The 15148-nt window shown below is 35.9% G+C and overlaps 1 protein-coding gene and 1 long non-coding RNA gene across 4 annotated transcripts; one reads left to right on the plus strand and one right to left on the minus strand.

The window, feature by feature from the left end:
- The first annotated feature begins 2636 nt into the window (after nt 1-2636).
- On the plus strand, nt 2637-4822 carry LOC127148633 (uncharacterized). The gene is made up of 2 exons (XR_007819720.1): nt 2637-3641; nt 4225-4822. It is a non-coding gene; the product is annotated as an uncharacterized LOC127148633 (long non-coding RNA).
- LOC103488591 (clathrin interactor EPSIN 3-like) lies at nt 4316-14678 on the minus strand. Of its 3 annotated transcripts, none has more exons than XM_051082768.1 (14): nt 14432-14678; nt 13129-13252; nt 11556-11607; nt 11327-11406; nt 11134-11212; nt 10800-10883; nt 10551-10696; nt 9535-9867; nt 8790-8831; nt 8612-8710; nt 8374-8525; nt 6912-7105; nt 5370-6744; nt 4316-5278 (listed from the first exon to the last, which is right to left on the minus strand). In XM_051082768.1, exons 2-14 carry the CDS (start codon nt 13161-13163, stop codon nt 4722-4724), a joined length of 3228 nt encoding a protein of 1075 aa, XP_050938725.1. In that variant the 5' UTR covers nt 13164-13252; nt 14432-14678; the 3' UTR covers nt 4316-4721. The 3 variants fall into 3 exon arrangements, with proteins under 3 accessions (XP_050938725.1, XP_050938724.1, XP_050938723.1); XM_051082767.1 differs by having other exon boundaries at nt 5370-6750; nt 13129-13247; nt 14432-14642; XM_051082766.1 differs by having other exon boundaries at nt 5370-6750; nt 14432-14642.
- Between the last annotated feature and the right edge of the window lie 470 nt (nt 14679-15148).

Raw genomic sequence — 15148 nt, forward strand, 5'->3', positions numbered from 1 at the left:
AGGGGTAAGACCGGGTGGATAGCTATGGACATAAGGTGCAAGACAGAATTTACTCCTACCCGCTTTAGGGTTAGTAGATAGGTTGTTCCCTTAAGGACTGAATCCAGCCAAGTCTTGAACAAGGGGCTTCACCCTCTCATTGGCTCGAGAGAGATTTAGTTTATAGAGATTCAGCTTAAGGAACAAGATTTAATCTCGGGGGTGAAACGGTATTTTGACCAAACCGAGATTTAGAACAACCTGTAAAAGATTAACTTACTGATCATGGTTATATCAAATGGACAGAAATATATCTATAGTGAAGAGGGTGCAACTATGGGACTTTAATGGAATGACTCGTTAGTTAACGAATGTTGATTAGCTCGGTCTAAAAGGGTTTAACTAGTTTATCTCATATCATTGGAGCCCATGATTTATAGGTCCATTAGGTTCCCCTGCTAGCTCATATGGGATTAACTTAGAATAATATTTTCAAATAATTTAAATTGTTTGAATTAGGTAAAGAGAGAGAAACAGACAAGTATATATGATATAGTCATTGGTTATAGATTTAAGATAGAGTTTTATATTTAAATATGGTTTAAATATTAAAAATATGAATAGGATTCATATTTGAAAGCTCGAAATTGATGGAAATGGTCAAAGTTGTAAAAAGCCAAAATGTTGACTTTTGACTATGAAAAGTCAAACTTTGACCGACTTTAGAAAAATGAATGTGGATTCATGCTTGAGAGGTCGGAATTAGTCAAGATGGATAAAATGGTAAAAGGTCAAAATGTTGATTTTGGACTTGAAAATGTCAAAGTATGACTTTCATGTTAAAGTTGAAATGATCTTATTACACTTGGACTAAGTGGAAAAATCTAACATTTTGTTGGATAATCCCACTAACACTTAGTGGGTTACATTGTTACATAAGATGTAAATGCCTAGCTCATTAAGTTCCACTAATTGTTAGAGGGATAATAGGTGTTGAGTTTTTATAAACAAATTACATGCATTTTTGCATGTAATTTGCTTATAAATAGGCACTTTTTCAATTTGAAATTTTTTTTTTGCTATTTTTTGATAATTTTGAATTACAAAATTGGGAAATTTTATTGGGTGGCACAATAAAAATCTAATTTAGCAATATTAGCACTAACCTTTTTAATTTTGCAAATATAGCAACTTTTTAATTTTTGTTGATATTTTTTATTTTAATTTTTTCATTATTCCAAAATTGTCATTCTCTGAATCTCCACTTTTTTTCTCTTCCTCTTTGGTTTCTTTCTTTTATCGTTCTCCTTCATTCTTCGTTTTCTTCTCCTTTTCTCCACCGTTCTTCTCACGGTTTCTCTTCTTCACCTACTTTTCTTCTCCTCGTCTTCTTCTTCCTCTTCTCCATCGTCCTTCTCTTCTCTCTTCTATTTCATTCTTTTAGATTTCTCCCTCTTTGTCTGCTTCTTTTTTTATCGTCTTCTCCTCATCTTCTTCTCCTATTATCCTCATTTTTTCTCCAGGGAAAATAAGAATTATATATGTATTTCTTTCCCCTTTTTAAAGCCCTAATATTCTTTCTTACACTTATGTATATATTTTGGTATCCGAAATTGGTAAGGGAGTTTGATCATTATCTTTTCCTTCTTTTTTCTATGAATTGCTCACATTATTTATTGAAATTAAGGCTACGATTTGTTCTTCTTCATCTATTTTATTTGTTCCTCATATTTTTTACTGAAAGGGGCTTTGCAGATCCATTAGGTTTTATTTAGTTACGTTTGGTCTTTTTTTTTTAATTTGTATCAGTTTTTTATATCAGTGGTATGATGTACTAATATTATATGTATTAGCTGACTAATACACTTACTACGTGTTTTTTATTTTCGCAAAATTGTTAAAGTTCATTGTAGTTACGGTTAAGCTTGCAGTAATTGTTTTTCAGAGTGGTCAATGAGACGAGCAACATTGCTACGTGGATTACAAAACAAATTGTATTTTGGTTGATGGAATAATATCATCATTTGATTCTTTTGCGAACTTGGTTCATACTAAAATTCAAGTTGAGTTATGTAATGAACTTCCAGTTTAATTTGTTGCCTATAGGGAGTAATGATGTTCAACATGTTCTTAAGATGTAAACATATCATAACAACGATATTGACAATACATAAAGTGTATCATGCTTAGTGCATCGGGTATATTTAATTGATTGAGTGTATCAATAGTTTAGCAAGTGTATCAACAACATCACTCTAGAGTCTTATAAGTAATTGTCTTTTAGGATAGAATAGATTAATTTTCTCATGGAAGGAGCACCTTTGTCTACAAGATCTAACGAATTATACTTTATGGAAATAAACTTAACTTAAACAAAATTTACAAATGGGAATTCTTATGAAAAAATAAAGTTCTCTTAAGCAATTTGAAGAACAAACATATATATAGCTATTCGTGGTTGTTCAAATAGTCGCGTCTCTTCTTTAAATTTATCATTTTCGAAAAGACATGTTTGAAACAATATTGTAACTCTAGTCACATAACATTTATTGCAAAAAAAAAAAAAAAGTTATGCAAAATAAATAAATATATATTTATGAACTAAATAAAACTTTATTTATATATGAAATTTGTTTACATAATTATCCCAACCGTGTTTACTTTCCATTTGACCCTTCTATCTTTCGTGAGTCACGTATTCATGATATGATAGTACAGGCACTCGTTTGCCATTATTTTTCTCAACTCCAGAAGCTAGGAAACTTCATGAGGAGGAAATCCGAAATCGTTGTCCCTCGGCGGTGTTGGACGGATATTTGATCTAGACTTTGCAGATTGCTAACGCTTACCAATGGTTAGGACACTTCCTCAGACAATCGACCTGTTGGGATGGGACTTGGGGCTGCATATGATTATCAGAACTCTTTCATTCCAATAACTATGACTTGTTTTCGTTCATGCGACTCGCATTGGGTTGAAATTTCTGTCATGGGATAATGACATTGCCGTTTCTGAACTGCAGAAGAATGCTGCTTCCAAACAAATGAAAGTAAGACACAAGAAATGGCTATTTGACCTTTCCAATTGGATTTACACGGGGTTTTGGACTGAGGAGAAAATGTATGGATCGGTTAAAGGAATGGCAGAAGCTCCCTTACACTTCTCCACATTGTGATGACTCTCATCTGGATCCCCGTACAAATGTATCTGAAAAGAGGATTGTTGGAGTATTTCATGACCTACTTCACCCTAAATTGCAAAAGAGAACAAAAAAATGTAAGCAACCTCCGAAAACGATTCTCTAAGAAGCATAACACGTAGACTGTAATCCTTCGAGAATCATATGATGGGGAAAAGCTTGTGCAGAAATAGTATCAGGGAAAGATTTACAAGCACATGTTGAGGAAACGCCAAAGTATAGAAGCAGAGGTTTTCACAAGAAAATATCCATCTGATCACCTTCATCATGATGAAGTGGATGCAACTCGATATAGTTCCGAAGAAGTGTCCGATCATAACTTGCTTTCAGAATATGATTGGGAACCAGATGGTCTGATTGACAAAAACTGCTAAAGAAGTTGCCATAATTCTACAGCCGCTTCAGCATTCAAAAATTGGATGAACAGATTAGCCAAATATAGGGAGAGCCAACCTCTAAGTCTGTAAGCAACCTGTCCATCAACATGGTTTTTGTTTATCTTATAAAACAGTGGAGTTGTGAGTATTCTATGAAATTGCTTAGCCCTCCTGCTTTTAGTGTTTTAGTTTTTTCAATTTGAGTTTTTTTGTTTTCTCCGATTTCTTTTTACCATGGTTTTCATTATTATTATTTTGTTTTTAAAGAAATATTTGAATCTATAGCCAGAACTCTAATAGCAAAAACAACTAAACATCTTTTGGTAAAAAAACACTAAGTAGTCAACAAACCAAAGGAACCCATAGTTATAAAAAAGAACAATAGTTATTTCCGTTTCTTGAATATAATTTATATTTGGCTTCAATTTTGCAGCTATATGTTATTAGTTATCATACCGAGAATACGATATGAGCTAAATTAAATCTCTTGAACTTTAAAATTCGTTTCCCTTTATAACTCCAAAGTGTACCGTCCGTACACTTTTTTTAGCAATCTAAATTGTGGAGATTTGGTGGCATTAAAGACCGACTGGTTAAGAATTTAAGTTCACTTGAAAACTTTTAAAACTATAACATCCAGAATTGAAACTTGATTTTCCATGTTGGCAGAGGTATTCATCAATATAGTTGATCAAGCTTGTACGACTTGGCTGTTTTAGATGATACAAACAACTGAGACAGACATTACAAGATAATCAAGTGAATCAACACCAAAGGAATGTATTAGAATTTTATTCTATGGTGGCATGAACAAAAGGTAGAATTGTACATATATTACGTTGACGACAATAAAAATCGAGATATGTCCTCATTTATCGATGTTCAGTTGTATACAAATTGTGATAAGAATATGAAAATTATCAATCGACCAGCTCACCTGTAGAACTCTCGGTATGTCACTGGAAATGTAAAAAAGCATACAAAGAATAAGCAAAATGAACATCGCAACGAACAGCTTTCATAGAAAAGAATGAACTGCAGCTATTGCTCTTCACAAAATCTGAAATGTGAAGGACTTCCAAAGGCAACAATAAGTTGGCCATCCCAATCTTCAACTCTCAAGTAAATCTGGTACTACACTCTAAAATGTGTATCTTGAATTTGGTTTATTGGTAGCCACCACCATATGATTGCTGGGGGGCATAACCACCCATCATTGGATTATAACTACCCGAGGCATTGGATCCTGGCCGAAACACACCCGGTGGTTGAAATTGCATTGCTTGTCCCATACCCATATTTCCCGGGTTCATTCCCATGCTTGGGTTCATTCCCATGCTTGGGTTCATTCCCATGCCCGGGTTCATCCCCATGCCCGGGTTCATCCCCATGCCCGGGTTCATCCCCATTCCCATTCCCATTCCTGGGTTCATGCCAGCATTGTTCATGCCCATGCCCATTCCCATTCCCATGGATTGATTGATTCCTCCATAGAACCCTCCCATGCCAGCGTGGTTCATACCCATACCAGACCCCATCATAGGGTTTGGTGGCCCTCTAAGGGCACTCGCACCAGCACGACCTACCCCAGAACCAGATCCCATAGCTTTACCCATGGTGATAGTAGAAGTTACTGCAGTTGTAGTAGGCTTTTCCATCCTCTTTTCCTTTCTGTTTATGGCATCAAAATCCACTCCAATGTCAGCCAATGGATTTGTTTTAGCTGCACATTAAGGAACATATTTAGTCAACTATCAGAGAACACATATGATGCAAATATACATATGCAAGAATTCAAGGTTGCGTGAACTCACGTCCAGATATATTCAAATCAACTAGCCCTCTGTTAAGAGTGTCAGCCCAGACTGTTGACTTTGTCTCAAACTTTCCCTTAGATGGTTGAGATACTATCGAAAGTGATCCCGTTGACATTGGAAAACCTTGTTGTAAAGGAACTTGAGGGGTTGCAGATTGCGGAAGAATGCTGCCCAGAAAATCGTCACTTTTTTGCTGAGCAGCATGACCATTTGGCAACTGATAAGCTCCTTGAGAAGCTACTGGTGGGGCTGGAAAACCATGGTGCTGAACGTTTGCACTGCCAAGTGGAACAATTGGCCCACTTGGGCTTTGCTGAGAAGTTTGTGAAGTAACAGGAGCAGCACATCCTCCATTCTGTACGAAATAGCCACCACTATTAGCCTGTGAACTTGGACTGCTGGCTGAAGCCATCTGTGTATAGAAAGGAGCTGTAGATCCTCCGTGTGGGCCTTCTCCGTAGCCAAACTGTTCAGTAGGTGCTGCAGGTCCTCCCTGTGAGCCCCCTCCATAGCCAAACTGTCCAGTAGGTGCAGCAGATCCTCCCTGTGGGGGCTCATAGCCACACTGTCCAGAAGGTGCTGCAAGTCCTCCCTGTGGGGGCCCATACCCAACTTGTCCAGTAGGCACTGTAGATCCTCCCTGCGGGGCTCCATAGCCAATCTCTCCAGTAGGTTTTATAGATCCTCCCTGTGGAGCCCCATAGTCAAACTGTACGGTAGGTGCATTTTGAGGCTGGAAAGCCGTATTTGAGTTCAAAGATGCTGTAGCTCCACGCTGGGGCTGCACATTAAGGAATGAACTAGCATTTGGTTCTGGAGGCAGATTGCTTAAAGCTGTAAAATTTTGCTGAATAGGTTGGCCAGGATCTGAGAAGGGAGTAGGCAATGCCGGCTGGTCGCTAGGGAATGAATAAGTTGCCAAGGACGATGTGTTAGACGGAGGCGCAGAAGGAGGTAGAATATCTGCCAGTATATCAATCTCAGGATCTGGTATGGTGGATGGCCCTTGAAGAAACTGTGGCTCTGACGGTGCTTGCAAGCAGGATAAGCCAGATGCACCCGTTGAAGCAGAAATTACATTACCATATTCAGAATTAGAGACTTGATTTGTTTCCGGGATGATTCCTTGGGATTGTCCACGATGTTGGTGCATAGAAGACTGGAAAGAACCTGTCATAGTAGAAGGATGGGAATGCCCATGACTTTGGTGCAGAGAAGACAGCTCTATCACTGTAGAAGGCTGGGATTGTCCAACGTTTTGGTGTAGGGAAGACTGGAGTGGATCTGTCATAGCAGAAGAATGGAATTGAGGGGCACCATCATCAGAAGGCATGGCTTTAAAAGGAGTGTCACCAAACGGATCTTCAAAACTCTGCAACTACATAATTCGAACTCAGAAAAATATAAGAAAAATCTAAACGTAGTAGCAATAAATAATGGAAAATGTACAGAATGATGTATATAAGTCAATTTTATCAGAGTGGGAACTTCTATAAAACTCCAAAGCAAATGAAAAACTTTAAAACCATCATCATGTACCTGATTACTGACACTAGCTACAGCTGTAGTAGTCTGCGGGGTTCCCACACCAGAGTTAATGTGGGAATCAGGCTCAAAGGCCCCAGTCACATTTGTAGATGCCGTTGGCATAATGGCCAGTGGGTTTGAAGGAAAATCAGTCAGTGAGCCAAGTAAGTCCATCTCAACATTGTTTGGTGCAACAGTTGGAGCAGCTGAGAAAAGAGAGAATGTATTTGTAGTTTAGTGCCAAAGACCAACAAAACAAGATAACTAATCGTTTGATGTGAGTCACATTAGTGGATTATCCTTAATAGGCACATGTGAGCTTATCTTTGATAGATGACATGCAAAATGAGTTTTACATTAACTATTTCTTCAAGCTTAACATTTTTCTGTTGATATGTAAGGAACCTTTACACTCAATCGCACTAAGATCCAAAATATCTCAAGTCTTAATAGTGTTATAATTTGATTGATAGCAAGGAACTGCAGAGAAATAGGATCACAATCATAAATTGACAAGAAATGCTTATTGCACAACACAAATCAAGTATAACTTACTTTAAAATGGTGATAATGGAAAGGCAACTACTTATATTAGTTTTAGTTAAAATCGCACTAATTATTAGTTTTAATTGATCGATTTTGTTATGAATTTCTTACATGCACCAAATTTAACAATTTTTACATAGAAACAAGCACTTAATTCTATCTAGCATTAAAAAATCTCTCATCATTTTAAGATATTCCTTCCAAATCATTACTGGATGAATTGGACATGCACAAAGAAACTTGATCTAGCTATGACAGAAGGCATCATTAGAACGGACCATATGGCTCATCCGTGAATTGTCCAATTCATCTTCATGTGAGTCAGATTCATGAAGCAACCTGATAGAACCGGTATATATTGAATATATAAAATAGCGGAAATACACAATAAACCAAGTGATTCAAGGTACTTAGACCCTACCTAACCAAGTGATTTGAGGTATTTGGACCCTCCCTTCTTGAGATCACTCAACTATTAATTGGCTATCTACACCATTCCCCACTCCTCCTATATATGACCACAAATATAACCGACTCCCTAGATACTTACTATTATGCCCTTAATACCCCGGTAACCCTAAAACTACCAATCCTATCACAACCTCATGAAAACTAAAATACACAACAATGAAGAGGGAAGGGGAAAATTCTTCCCCATCAAAATGAAATCTAAATCTACCAGTTTTAACTTTACAATTAATCTTCCCAAGTAAATGTCACTTCATCAATCAAACTTTTAAAGAACGTTAACAAGTATGGGCAGCTAGATTTTTTTATTTTTCTAATATTTTTTTAAATTTTTTTGGAGTCGTATGGGCAGCTAGATTTTTTATTTTTTTTTTATTTTTTGGAGTCATATGGGCAGCTAGATTTAAATGAACCAAGTATGAGGTTAATGGCACAAACAAGTAACTGAGATTATTTGCACCTGTGACTGAACAGCGAGGGTCAAATTCGTCAAAGTTCCCAATTAACTGGTCTGCAGCTGTTGGAGCACCATGTACGGGACTTGACTGGCTAGGTGCACTGGTAGGAGGCGCAGATGAAGTAGCAGGAGTAGAGGTTGAGGTTTCTTGGTCTCTATACAATAAAAGTAAGATATCCAGTTGCAATACAATTATTAAAACTGCTAAATCTAGAAATAGAATGCAACAGAAAACTGATACCTTTCACTATGAGCTGGTGGGCTTCGAGACTCACTCACTGCCTCTTCATAACTAGGAGGTGCGCCAGTGTCTTGCTCTGAAAATTTATGATCATGATGCCTGGCAAAAGAGATTCAACCCATAATGTGATTCACAGAACTCAATTAAACCACTATTCAATGAAAGTTTCAAGAATTACCTCACATCCGGTGACCTGACGTCACCTCTTCCACTACCATCACTGCAAAAAAGAGAAATATGTGGCTAAGTACAACCCATGCCAAAATTGTATACCAGCTTGATCTGGGAAGGAATTGGTTCTAAAACTATTAAAATCTCAGTAGCGTTAATAGCTAAGGTTCACAAGAGACATACCTACAGGCTAGTCACCTATCCCCCCAAATTTATGTAATGTGCAACAGTAAGGAAGAATCCCTCTCTCACCTTTTGGTTCATTTTAAATATGTATCCAATGTCTATAATTTATTTGAGTGCTTTGGTTTAGTTTAATTTGGTGATTCCACAGTCTATTAGGAAATTGATTTTGTGAGATCTTGTTTAGTTGGTATCAAGGACAAAGCTAAAGTGATTTTGTCTGGTGCCGTTGGGAGCTATTTTGTTGTCTATTTGGAAGGAAAGGGGTGCAAGAAGATTCCAACAAGTCAAACTTTTTTAATTACATATGTGGCATTGTATGGTTCAATCTCACTAATTGGCATCCTCATCATTTTAGTTTTGTAATAAATCCTTTTAATCCCTTATCAACCATGGCTGCAGTGCTTTCATTTCCTTATTTTTTCAAGAAGGAACTCTTTGTCCTTTAGGTTGTGTTATTTGGCTGGTTGTTGCCACTTAAAAGTGGCATCTTATCCATGTTTTTTTTATCACAAAAAAGGGGTTCCTCTACATAATAATGAAAAATAATTGAACAGAATGGAACGTACCGAGCACTGTCGTCACGGTCTCTATCTTGATCCCTTTTTGCACCATATTGGTTGTCATCAACACTTCTTCTCCCCCAATTATCTCCATCCCTGGGACTATCTCTTCCATGTCGTTCTTCACCATCTCTGCTATAGTGATCTCCATCACGTCTATTTGAGTTGGAATTCCTACCATGGTCGTCATCTCTGTAGTCATATTCCCTTTCCCTTCCATTACCATTGCTATTCCTATCTTCATCCCTGCTTCCATAGCGTCCCTCATGGAAATCATCATCATAACGGTCTCCATACCCCGGCCTATGTACTCCACTAGCTAAGGACGGACTTCGAAACCTTTTTAATCATACAAATGTCATAATCATTCAGCTGAATCATGCTCAACTAATTATAAGGAACTATCCTGATTTTGAAAATATATTAGCAACTTGAGGTAGGAAATTAGAGAAAAGCGGAAGGATGAAGAAGAAAAAGAAAGAAAGAAAAAAAATAAATAATAGATGTCTTTCATGCCAAAAGTTCTATTTAATCTCCAGGTTCATCAGGCTAAAATGCTTGCTCCTGCTGTTCTTACAATATTCTACAGAAAGAAATTAGTTTGAGAAATTAACAGAAATCCCAATAGCTATGTGCAGGAGTAATAACTGTGAAAATGCAGATTCTAAAGTAAACAAGAAATATGAAAACAAAGTAAAAGATCGAGAAATGAGTAGAAAACACTGAACAGATTGAGAAGCAAACTATTATACAAGATCGATCGATAAACTTTAGGTAAATAACCTTCAGTCACTAAAATTAGACAGTTGAGAATGAACAGAATACTTGGAAAGAAAATTGGAGAAATTTAGTCGAGAAAGAAGCAGCAAAAAGTAAATGGAGAAAGAAGCAGCAAAAAGTAATGTTAAAATATCTTTTCTAACCCTTTGATAGAGAGAATCAGAAAATTAACTTTAACATGTCAACACAATATATATGTATACACATATATGTGCACATATATTTGTTTTGTGGACACTCACTTGTCCCTGTTGACGCTAGCCTTCTGCCTAATCTCACTGATTCTTTCTGGATCATTCACAAGAACCACAAGACTATGTGACTTCTTTCGAACATTTGCTCCTTGATCCCTTCCACTGGAATCAATATATTGAAAGCTGGACAAGCCCTGTAGTAGGAAAGAGAATGATTTAGAAAAACAATATGAAATCCAAAGAAAAAAGAGAACTAATTAAAAAATGTAGTTACAAAGAACTAAGAAGCAGCATTACTGATAATTGGTATGCATGATCCTTGATCTCGTCTATTACTCGCTCTGATCCATGAGCCACCAGATACTCCAAGACAGTTAAACCCTGAAGCACAATTTTATGTTTTTCATTTAAAAAAATAATAATAAATAAGCGCAACTCCACAGAGCACACGAAATAAAAAATCAAGATTTTTTTTCTTGAATAAAGTAATCAAACTTCAAGCACATTAAATAAAACACGAAAAAGATTGATGAAGAAAGACATTTTTCTCCCAAGGCGATGAACTTTTGAGGGAAAAGAACAGTATGTCTAAACATATGTGCTGCAATATCAAATGCAAAAGATATCAAACCTTGTACACATGCCGCCAATTTTTGCCAGAGTCATTAACACGCTTCCAGATTACCGCCATGATCATCTGATACTCATGACTGCATTAAGGTTTAGAATGAGCTCTTTTCTGGTTCCGGTTGGGAGGAAAAAATCATTCATATAAATTACAAACTAAGTAGTGGTTTCAAAGAAAAAAAAGATGTAATGCTTACTAGTTTTTGCTTGCTTGTGCAATCTCAGCGAGAAGTGATCCATGAGGGCCCCAAGGCTCATTGCTAGTAGCATCAAGAACCTGCTAGGCAGAGAAAGCAATGACCTTATAATCAGCGCAAGAAATCTTAAATGACCAGGTGTCACATTTCAAACAATTTTCATCCACAAGGAGCAACCACCAGAGAAGAAGTTCAAGAAAATCATAAAGCAGGAAAAGAAAAGATTAACCTTCTGCTCTAGTCGAGGAACTTTAAGCACCGTCTTATTAACTTCTCTCTTACTGCAAGAAAATGAATTACAAATGCCATTTAAGTAAACATATGCAGAAGAGAAGCAAGTTGACAAAGAAAGGGAAAAGGTTGAGATCAAAGCAGGGACCCTGAAATTATTAACAAAAGAACAACTGGAAAGTTTGTTAAGATATGGTTTTGGTTCTAGGAAACATGGTACACAGTGGTTATATAGAATGGGTAGAGTACTGAATATAAAATTTGCAGAGCTACAGCTACTTTCATACACTTCTTGGTTATGAAAAACTAAAAGCATTTTAATTAAAATATCTAGCTCCGACGATAGAGGTCATTTTTTCCATTCTGTTTTTTCCCTTTTATCTCTTTGTTCACAAGTATTATGCTTGGAATTTTGTAGAGTTTCTCGTTCAAGCTTGAGGTGGTGTAAGAATGGGGAGAAGCTTTGGTCCTCTGGCAGAATGAATGAGGGTCGTTTGCTGGGGACTTACTGAGAGGGATGGCAGAATCTTCAATATATATAAAATATAGCTTTCAAACAAGTCTTTTCTTTTCTTAAGTAAATAAAGCTAGTTGTAAAGCTTGCATCATTAATATTTTACACTACAATTTAACAAGTACTTTAATTTATTTTAAAACCTATCAGATATAACTTTGCTTTATTTATTTATTTTTTTATATATATAAAAGACCGACTTTCATGAAGGAAAAAGAAAAGAATACTTTGGAAAAACTAAGCCCACATAAGGGAGTACACTAAAATGGGGTCTCCAATCTAGCAAAATAAGGCCTAACAAATAATCACAGATGCTCACAGAGAAGCATTAAACTTCACTAAGACCAAAAATCAAAAGGTTCCCCGTCAACCCCTTGAAAAATCCTCCACCAAAATGTCCCACCACAGAACACACACCCCAACTATCCATAAATAACCCCCTCTCCCTTCAGTCAGAGGATGTAAGAACTCCTATACCATAACAATAAAGACTCTACGCTCGGCTAACTAGCAGTCAAACACCCAAAATAGATGTTCCAAACAACGTAGAAAGGTTAATAAATCATTCTAGCAAAAGAAAAATTAAGGCCAGCAGTGTACACTTTATATCTGATCTAATTATACATTATTTTATTATTTGAACGTTAAAGATTTACAAAACATACTAAAAGAAGAAAATTGTAGAAGATGGAAAAGCTTATTGACCCTTTAAAATGTACAACAAAATGAAGTTACATTAATGTTCTGTAGGAAAAAGTTTATGAACTTATGACTGTAGAACTTATTTTCTAATTTAAACTAATTAAATTACTCTGGTGTAAACTTGTCTTTCACTATCTAGATCATTAAAATGAACTTAGGTTGTTGAACAAAATGTCCATTTTGATTTCAGAAATATTTGAAATGAAAATTACATCCCTCAATCATAAATAAAAAACCAGCAGGCTCCATATTAAGTACTAGGAATTTTGTTTTCTTTTCTTTCTTTCTTGGGTGCAAGAACACGATCTGCAGAGATGAAATCATTTTTGAAGATGAAAGTGTGAATAACACTCACATATCCCTAACAGTCTGACCAAAGACCTTCTTCATTGTCGATGCCTTGATGGTACTGAAATTAACAGCTCCTTCCAACCAGTTCCACAGAAAATTTAAGTGATGCTCACCTCAAAATTTCTGGGCTGTTCCAAAGAAAAACAGGTAATAGTCTTTAAGAGCTTGGAAGCTGAAAAATATATTGGAAATTAAGAAAATGAATCATGAAAGAACAAGATGTTGTATGTCAATGCCGTCTCGATGGTCTCAAAACTCTGGAATCTGTATAGTCTTAATGAATACATTAATGTAGAAACATATCATTTTAAACTTCGGTCAAAATCAAAACAGTATAGAGAAATATAATAGCAAGGGCGTGTAAAAATTAAGAAGAGATTAGCATAGGTCAAAATTGAGCTCTAAACCTATCAAAAGTACAAAAGGGCCGTTAAAAAGAAAAGAGTTAATGGAGCTTGAAAACCAGACATGTGAGCGTCCACTACTGACAAAATAAAATGATAATCTATGTAGAGACTCCTGTAATTTGTAGACACTAGACACCCTACTTCTATTTCTGGTAATGCCGGAATTTGCAAAATGGACTAAAAAGTAAAACCTCAATGAAAATGCACCTTCATAGAAATCTTCGAACTACACATAACATCAATTTCAAGTCATGGTTATCTGACATCAAACAGAGCATCGAAGGAATCTTCGTTTTAATCTACATTACTAGCCTACATCAGGAACATCAAATGAATCCAAAGTAAACCTTTTTGTAAGATTCCCCATGATTTCCTAAAAACTTAACAACCAAATACGCATATTTGAAAGTATAAAACAAAAGACACGTTACAAACTATGGATAATATGCATACACTCATCAGCTGTCAAAAGAACGAAAAATGCCGAACCAAAGATCAAGACCCACATCTCTCATTATGAATAGTACAAAACAAAATTCATGTCGGTGGAAGAGAATCTCCAATTCCTAACCAAAAGCACAGACGAAAATGAGACCAAATTTCACCTAGATTAATTGAAAGCAAGGATCGAGATCATCAACTTCAATGGCAACTCGGATCATCAAACATCCGAAGCAACAATGACTAAATTTAAAAAAAAAAAAAAAAAAAAAAAAAAAAAAAAAAAAGAAGGAAAAAACAGGCATCTAATTCCGAATTGAATTAAAAATAAATAAAATTTCCAACAACAATTGAAGATGATGAATAAAACAAATCAAGAAGAAGAGAGTGGAGGCAAATAAATTGCAAGATCTGAAAGGCAAAGCGGAAAATGAAGATCGTGCAAAATGGAATGCTTACGGCGAAGAGTAGAATTAAGAGGCGGATCTGAAGCTAGTTGGAGAGGAAAGTGGAAGAGATGAGAGAATTTCGAAAATGGTTTTGGAATTAGAAGGAAGCTATGTCCAGGAAATAGCTACGAAAGAGAATGGACGTACGAAGAGACAGTGGAGAAAGAGAGAAAGAGAGAAAGAGAGAAAGAGAGCTAGAGAGAGACAGCGCAACTTCCACGCAGTAAATTAAGGGAATTTTTGTTTCATTTTCATTTTTCATTTCAATATTTCATTTACGTTTTACAACAGAGTTTAAAACACGCAAATTAGTGAAAATGTCACCAAAACAAACCATCATTCTAAATTTCACATGAATATTCATTATTTGATTGTCTATCATTGAAAAAATCTAAAAGTGCATTCGGGAGAATGGTTGATTTAGGGAAGGGTTGGTGTTATGATAAAACTAGTATTATGTTAAACCTAGTTTTATCATAACCTTTGTTTGGGGAAGGTTTAGAAATGTAGTTTTATGATAATATGTGTTTGGGGGAAGGGTTAGGTGGGGAGGACTAATGAGAATTTTATGATAAGATATGTTTGGGGGAAGAGTTAGGTGGGTAGGTTTATGTGGATTTTACAATAAAATTTATTTGAGAAAATTGTTATATGGGTTGGCTTAATAATTTTTTTTAATGTGGTATAATATTTTTTAAATTAGATTGTAAATATGATAAAAAAAATT

This window comes from Cucumis melo, chromosome 3, assembly GCF_025177605.1.
Source record: "Cucumis melo cultivar AY chromosome 3, USDA_Cmelo_AY_1.0, whole genome shotgun sequence".
In the NCBI taxonomy this organism is placed as follows: Eukaryota; Viridiplantae; Streptophyta; class Magnoliopsida; order Cucurbitales; family Cucurbitaceae; genus Cucumis; species Cucumis melo.